The sequence below is a fragment of the Coregonus clupeaformis genome, unplaced genomic scaffold (assembly GCF_020615455.1).
Source record: "Coregonus clupeaformis isolate EN_2021a unplaced genomic scaffold, ASM2061545v1 scaf0088, whole genome shotgun sequence".
In the NCBI taxonomy this organism is placed as follows: domain Eukaryota; kingdom Metazoa; phylum Chordata; class Actinopteri; order Salmoniformes; family Salmonidae; genus Coregonus; species Coregonus clupeaformis.
The window spans coordinates 407,436-416,153 of NW_025533543.1; the positions used below are offsets into that span (position 1 = coordinate 407,436).

The window sequence follows — 8,718 nt, forward strand, 5'->3', positions numbered from 1 at the left end:
TATATTTTATGCTGAGTGAAGAGGTGCGCTGTGTGGCTATAAACAGAATGGGGATCAAATTAGGACGTGTATGGGTACCAATTTGTAAGTCGCTCTGGATAAGAGCGTCTGCTAAATTACGTAAATGTAAATGTTGTAAGCTGTCCATATATAACATAAACCAAGGTTGCAGATATTTTTGATGGAGATTGAGATAGGAATGTGTGCACATCATTGTATTTTAACAACTGGGATTCCCCCTTCTAATGAGTGCACACACACCACAACCAGAAGTGGCAGAGGACATTGTGTTCTTCATATACTGTACATACATCTACATACAGTATACTATAGCTCTGAGTGAGTACCAGTATGTACAGTAAGGACATGTGCAAACCAAGCATTCTTGAGTGCTTTGCATTTAAACTAGGACTAGCCTTTTTTCAGTTGGCCCTACGGGTTTTTACATTACTCTGATGTATCGTTTACAGCGCTTTGCACTGCATAGATAATAGGGAAAGGCGAGGTTGGTAACACTTTACATTTTACAAGTAGTTTAGAAACAGTTAATTATTAGTAGATAGTTTTTCCATCTGTAATCAATGGTTATACCACTTGGAATTTTGTGATTGCAGATGATTTCTCCTGTTGTTTTTTACTTTCTCAGAAAGATGTCAGAGAGCAGTAAAGTGCATTGTATTTTCACCCTGTGATTGGTGATGTTAAAATACCTGTACATGGTGAATGTTAGCGTTTGCATATGATAGCAAATGACTGTAGTAACAAATTAACACAATATGCATATTACAATAAATAGATATCAGTTTGAGTTAACCATGTACTTATTGAAATGACTGTAGAATGTGACTCAAAAATGACAAATTAATATCAAATATTTGACACTGTGAAGGGGAGACTTGTCAAGATGTCAAGTAAAGTGACACCCTCCTCACATAACAAATGAAGGGGAAGTCCTACATGTGTTATTACACTTTTGCCCTCATCCCTTGTCTTGTTCCATTCATACCTGTCAGGATGCTGTCCCAACCTGTTCATATAGACAGAGTGAAGCAGGGTGGTCTGTGAAACACCGTTTTAGCTTGGAGGCCATTGGAATCTTACAGCATATCAATGACTTTGTGTCAAAACAAGCCCCCAAAGGCTTCCTCCTCAGAACTGACGGGATTGTAAAGTATTTCTCTCTGATCTTGATCCTGGCATGTCTGTAAGGGTCCCCTGGTCACATGAAGAGGCAGCCAAGGGGGTGTCAGTATGTTCTTGGATGGTTTCCATTCAACCCTGCCTTTGAAAAAAGGCCTTTATTTATTTTGGCAAGTAGCCTGGTAGTAAACCTGTAACCTGAGTTTGGGGTTGGGAGGATATCATAATTAATTTTTTATATGTCACAATGTTCATTTATAAAGGCTTTCTTTCTGTAGTGTCAAGTGACAAAATAGAATATAGCTTCTTACTGTATCTTCTGTTTTTTGGCAAAGGGGTAAAGGAGTGATGTAAGAGTGATATATAGGTCACAGACTTGCAGTCCAGACAAGATGCTTTAGATGGCATAGATTGGCATACCAGGTACACCCCCCAACATATTTATTTGGTCAGTTAAACTAAAACTTTTAATTTTGCTCTATACTCCAGCATTTTGGATTTGAGATAAATAATTTTATATGAGGCGACAGTACAGAATTTCACCTTTTATTTGAGGGAATTTTCATACATACATATCTGTTTTACTGTTTAGAAATGAAAGCACTTTATGTATCTATTCCCCCCATTTGAAGGTGTCATAAGAATTTGGACAAATTCACTTACAGTGTATTTAAGTAGACAAAAGTTTTGTATTTTGTCCCATATTCCTACAATTAGAAAAAAAGGTGCTTTCTAGAACCTAAAAGGGTTCTTCGGCTGTCCCCATAGGAGACCCTTTGAAGAACCCTTTTGAGTTCCATGTAGAACCCTTTGCACAGAGGGTTCTACAAGGAACCCAAAAGAGTTTTACCGGGAACCAAAATGGGTTCTCCTATGGGGTCAGCTGAAGAACCCTTTTGTAACTCTTTTTTTCTAAAACTGCATTTGCAGTTTGTTTTGGTTGTGTTTTGGATTATGTTGTGCCCAATAGAAATGAATGGTAAATAATGTATTGTGTCATTTTGGAGTCACTTTTACTGTAAATAAGAATATCATATGTTTCTGAACACTTCTACATGAATGTGGATGCTACCATGATTATGGATAATCATGAATTAATCGTGAATAATGATGAGTGAGAAAGTTACATAGGCATAAATATCATACCCCCCCAAAAAATGCTAACCTCCCCTATTATTGGTAATGGTGAGAGGTTAGAATCTGTAACTTTTTCACTCATCATTATTCACGACTCATTCATGATTATCCATAATCATGGTAGCATCCACATTAATGTAGAAGTGTTCAGAAACATTGTATTCTTATTCTATGCTAATGTATAGAATTTATTATACAAGAGACAAAATTCACAAATTCATGTCTTAAGTGTAAACCTAACAATGACTCAATAATCCATGCTTTCTGGAAATGCTATTAATTAGAATAGGTCACAAAATTCGTATGTGTCCCCCTAACCCACAATTAGCTTCTTAATTACATTGCAGAGTTGAATTGGATAAATCTGTTGCAATAGAGTGGGAACAGCTAAATCAGGGTTTGAACCAACAACCTGGCAAAGTCAGGGCAAGCGTGCTACATCATGTGCCTAAAAAGTCCCGATTTATTAGCAGAGGCTACAGGAAGGCTGATGCACATAAAGCAGGCTATATTTGTACACAAAGTAGGGATTCAATTTAATGATTTCAAAAAATCCTCCAGTACCGGTCAGTAGGAGTGCAGACATTTGGAAAATGTTGTTCTCTATTCGGCCACAGGATGGGGCTGTAATAAATACTGGTAACACAGAGTTTCTAAACCCAGAGGCGCAACATTGCAAGACTTCCGGGGACGATTGCGAAACAGACCAAACAGACCAGGCCGGGATTTGGGGTTTGAGAAGGCAATGAGAGAAGTAAAAAATTATTCCTTAGTTGTTAATTTTCTCGAAATCTAAAGGCACAACCTAGATTCGAGCCAATGTCTTAAGTATCTCAATATGTTATTACTCCAACCTCGTGAAAGTGACTAAATGACACGTTTTCATTTTCGTATAAAACTACTTTATATCGAAGAAGTGCCTTTGATTTGACGGCTTGCACGTGCACAGTTAGGCGCGAGAAGACCGTTAGACCTGATGAGGTGTTCTACGCATGAGCTTTGCTAGCCAACGTTGCCATGACATCGCCTACAAGTGTGATGGAGGATTTCTATTACCACGAGAGGCGGGCATTTTTAAAATTTTTGTTCTTCTGAGGATCAGAAGCAGTGTGTGTTGAGCCTCACCCGATTGGAGAAGTTTGATGTGTCCTGTGTCTCTATTCCTGGAGTGATTGATGCTCGTCGGATGAATCGTGTTGAATGAATAAAAAGTGAAGAGTCTATCTGTTCTTTTTTAAATTTTTATATGGAGTCTCTCAAGTGCAGTTGGGATATATAAGCTACAGAGTCAAAGCATTTGTTCCCAGACCAATGCAGTGTGATCATTGTAAAGCTTTTGGACATATTTCAAGGGTTTGCAGAAGGGAGAAGCCGAGATGTTACATTTATGGAAAATATCATATCATGTGTTTTAAAAGTGATGAAAATGTGACATGTTGCAATTGTGATGGGAACCATGAAGCCACGTCTTTAGAATGCCCAACAAGGGTGAAAGAGAATGAGGTAGCCAAAGTCAGGGCTGTCCAGAGCATTTCATATGCAGCGGCTGTTAAAAGAGTTGAGGGTTCGAATGGTGCTCCTGAAGAGTCTATGGTGGTGGATAGGCCTTCACTGAAGGCTGCAGGGGTTGACTTTCAACAGCAGGACCCAGATATGTTAAATGTTAAGAAGGTGGACTTTGTGGTCTTTACAGCCATGGTGATTAATGGCACTGCCAAGGTGGGGAATATATATAATTGTGGATGCAGCAGAACGGTTCCTGGGACTGAAAGACTTCTCGGCAGAGGAGTTGCATGGAGTATTGTCACAAGCCGTACCACCCTCTCAGGTCATAGAGCCTGAGAAGGGAGATATGCAGATTTGAAGGAAGGAAGAAGTGGGAGGTTTTAGTTTTCTCAATGTAGTTTTTATAGTTGTATTTTGGGTGGATTAAGTTGGTTTTCTCTATCACATATGGGTTTTATTTGTACCTTGGTTTTTTCAACCCCGTCCAGCTGGTGGCGGTGATAAACGTTTTGGGGTTGTAATCTGCCATAAAACCCATAGAAGAAGAAGAAGAAGATGAAGAATGAGATTTCTATTGGAGAAGTAGTTTTAGTACATCTGCATACTGTTCTGTCTTTGCTGGGACTTTCGCACGAGCTTCCTGCCTTCCTCTCTGCGCACAAGCATTTTGTAGTACGGAAACGTGGTTTACTTGTCGAAATGGCCGAGGTGGATATCGAGGAATTCATTGAACAAAACAGGCATTTGGCCGAGCTTGTAGATACATATCGTGGCATCTCAGAGAGTGAAAAACACTGGAAGGCCAGGAGGGAATTCCTATTCAGAAATATAAACGACTTTGAGGACCCACACATTGACCAGCTGCTAGCATTGTCCATGGTATGGGCCAACAACGTGTTTCTTGGCTGTCGGTGAGTAAACAATAATACACATCACGTGCATTGACTACTGGTACTTGAGTTGTTATTTAGCTAAAATGCCTTCTAGCATACCATCATGTCCCTAATGTGTGGCATGCAATGTAACTAACTGCTGTTTCTGCATGCTCTCTCAGATACAGTCCAGACCTCCTGGAGAAAATGAAGGAAATGGCTGAAGGAATTGTGGTGGAGGATGCTCCTGTTTTCAAAACCAGAGATGAGGTCATGAAAAACCAGGTAAGTTCTATTTCATACCAAAATAATGCCTCATCTTCTTGTCTTGTCTTAGACTAGGCCTTCCAACATATTACTTTCTCCTATCCACTTAATTTAGGTCATTCAGGTCAGTGATCACAGACACAGACCAAAGGAAACGAGGCAAGTTAACAGTGTTAGGACACACCACTATAACCATTCTCTCTCCCTCTCCTTCAGAAACGATGATTGGAGGACCTGCTCTGTTATGGATGGATTACCTTACTGTCCAACTTACTCTTTCCAGATACATATGATTTTGAAATGTTATTTTATTAACATGCAAGCTTCTTATAGGTTTTTTATCATGTATTACGACAAATGTAACATAAGCGATTAACTTTTGAAACATTTTATATATTAAAATCATTTTAGTTGATTGGCCTGCTTCAATATCTAATGTACTCGATCGACAATTCCCATTATCTGAATAACATTGGTGAGAACATGTTGAAATAATAAATATTGTAAAGCCAGGAATGTGCATGTGATGAGTTACAATTTTTACATAATCTCCTGAGAGTGCCGCCTTGCACCTCACTTTAAAACCAAGGGAGGTGTACAGAAAAGGGCTTTCCATGTGGTCTTCACTCATCCCTCAGTTCTCCCTAATTATCCCAGAGTGAACCTCAATTGTATTTCCTTGATTCCACCCCTTACCGCCTCCTCAAAACCTCAATCTTCTGCTCCAATGTGCTTTCTAAAGTCTATGCTGGTATATGGCCCTGATGCTTGCCCACTGGGCAGTAAGGGGAACACAGCCCCCTGCTTGCCAGGGATGATCCAGATCAGTCTGCTCTACTACCTCGGTCTAGCCAGTATTTATACTGACCAAAAATATAAACGCAACATGTAAAGTGTTGGTCCCATGTTTCATGAGCTGAAATAAAAGATCCCAGAAATTTTCCATACGCACAAATAGCTAATTTCTCTCAAACTTGTTTATATCCCTGTTAGTGAGCATTTCTCCTTTGCCAAGATAATCCATCCACCTGACAGGTGTGGCATATCAAGAAGCTGATTAAACAGTGTGATCATTATACAGGTGCACTTTGCGCTGGGGACAATAAAAGGCCACTCTAAAATGTGCAGTTTTGTCACACAACACAATGCCACAGATGTCTCAAGTTTTGAGGGAGCGTGCAATTGACATGCTGACTGCAGGAATGTCCACCAGAGCTGTTGCCAGAGAATTGAATGTTAATTTCTCGACCATAAGCCGCCTCCAATGTCGTTTTAGATAATTTGGCACTACATCCAACCAGCCTCACAACCGCAGACCCCGTGTAACCATTTGGCGTAGAAACTGACTTCAGTGGGCAAATGCTCACCTTTGATGGCCACTGGCACGCTGGAGAAGTGTGCTCTTCACGGATGAATCCCGGTTTCAACTGATACGGGCAGATGGCCGACAGCATGTATGGCGTCATGTGGGCGAGTGGTTTGCTGATGTCAATGTTGTGAACAGAGTGCCCCATGGTGACAGTGGGGTTATGGTATGGGCAGGCATAAGCTACGGACAACGAACACAATTGCATTTTATCGATGGCAATTTTAATGCACAGAAATACCGTGACGACATCCTGAGGCCCATTTTTTTATGGTTTCTGTGACCGACAGATGCATATCTGTATTCCCAGTCATGTGAAACCCATAGATTAGAGCCTAATGAAATCATTTTACTCTGTAAGATCTTTGAAATTGTTGCATGTTGCGTTTATTTTTGTTCAGTATAGTTGTGCAAGACATTTTATAGATAAAAGGAAAAGTAGTGTATAGTTTTTAAATGTGTGCATGCTTTTCTCCTTTGAGAAAACCGCTGATTCAAAGGGGTGGGCAGATCTCAAAATTCTTCTGCAAAGGACTCGGGTAGGATACTTGTGCTTTCTTGGGGGTTGGATGCGAGGACACTCCTCCATTCACCTACTAATTGACACTCTCCTCAACCACTTATCGGTTTCCGGGTCACGGGGGACTGTCTTTTGCCCAAATGAGAGTCTCTCCTAGTTGCCTGCTACTGCCCATCGAGGATGCAGCAGATTAGGATTATTTAACCTAGTCCATAATACTATCAAAGACAAAAGATATACATGCCACAGCTGCACTCTTCACATACTAAAAATAAATGATTTGAAATCAAAATCATCTCAAAGTCTGAAAAATTTGTTTTATTTTGTTTACACAGCATACATTATTTTTAGAGTAAATACACAAAAATGTATAACATATCCTTTCCCCATATAAGGTTAAATAAAACACTAGCCACAATACGACCCATACTGTAAAAAAAATATATAATAAAAATGACTTCCATAATTTTGTATATGGACAGTGTACTCGTTATTACAGTGCATTCGGAAATTATTCAGACACCTTGACTAATTCCACATTTTGTTACGTTACAGCCTTATTCTAAAATTTATTACACCCCCCTCATCTATCTACACACAATACCACATAATAACAAAGCAAAAACAGGTTTAGACTTTTTTGCTAATTTATAAATAAATACAATTCTGAAATATCACATTTACATAAGTATTCAGACCCTTTACTCAGTACTTTGTTGAAGCACCTTTGGCAGCAATTACAGCCTCAAGTCTTTTTGGGTATGACGCTACAAGCTTGGCAGACCTGTATTTGGGGAGTTTCTCCCATTCTTCTCTGCAGATCCTCTCAAGCTCTGTCAGGTTGGATGGGGAGCGTCGCTGCACAGCTATTTTCAGGTCTCTCCAGAGATGTTAGATCGGGTTCAAGTCCAGGCTCTGGCTGGGCCACTCAAGGACATTCAGAGACTTGTCCCGAAGCCACTCCTGCGTTGTCTTGGCTGTGTGCTTAGGGTCGTTGTGCTGTTAGAAGGTGAAGCTTCGCCCCAGTCTGAGGTCCTGAGCGCTCTAGAGCAGGTTTTCATCAAGGATCTCTCTGTACTTTGCTCTGTTAATCTTTCCCTCGATCCTGACTAGTCTCCCAGTCCCTGCCGCTGAAAAACATCCCCACAGCATGATGCTGCCACCACCATGCTTCACTGTAGGGATGGTGCCAGGTTTCCTCCAGACGTGACGCTTGGCATTCAGGCCAAAGAGTTCAATCTTGGTTTCATCAGACCAAGTAATCTTGTTTCTCATGGTCTGAGAGTCCTTTAGGTGCCTTTTGACAAACTCCAAGCGGGCTGTCATGTGCCTTTTACTGACGAGTGGCTTCCGTCTGGCCACTCCACCATAAAGGCCTGATTGGTGGAGTGCTGCAGAGATGGTTGTCCTTTTGGAAGGTTCTCACATCTCCACAGAGGAACTCTGCAGCACTAGGAAGAGTATTGGTGGTTCCAAACTTATTCCATTTAAGAATGATGGAGGCCACTGTGTTCTTGGGGACCTTCAATGCTGCAGAAATTTTTTGGTACCCTTCCCCAGATCTGTGCCTCGACACAATCCTGTCTCTGAGCTCTACGGACAATTCCCAATGGCTTGGTTTTTGCTCTGACATGCACTGTCAACTGTGGGACATTATATAGACTTTCCAAATCATGTCCAATCAATTTAATTTACCAAAGGTGGACTCCAATCAAGTTGTAGAAACATCTCAAGGATGAGCAATAGAAACAGGATGCAACTGAGCTCAATTTCGAGTCTCATAGCAAAGGGTCTGAATACTTATGTAAATAAGGTATTTTTATTAAAAAAAATTGTACACATTTCAAAAAATCTGTTTTTGCTTTGTCATTATGGGGTTTGTTGGTAGATTGAGGATTTTTGTATTTATT

The 8,718-nt window shown here is 40.4% G+C and overlaps 1 protein-coding gene across 1 annotated transcript; it reads left to right on the top strand.

The window, feature by feature from the left end:
• The first annotated feature begins 4,330 nt into the window (after window positions 1-4,330).
• LOC121574427 (CDKN2AIP N-terminal-like protein) lies at window positions 4,331-5,438 on the top strand. Its single transcript, XM_041887048.1, has 3 exons — window positions 4,331-4,694; window positions 4,838-4,940; window positions 5,139-5,438. Exons 1-3 carry the CDS (start codon window positions 4,339-4,341, stop codon window positions 5,145-5,147), a joined length of 468 nt encoding a protein of 155 aa, XP_041742982.1. The 5' UTR covers window positions 4,331-4,338; the 3' UTR covers window positions 5,148-5,438.
• Window positions 5,439-8,718: the final 3,280 nt, after the last annotated feature.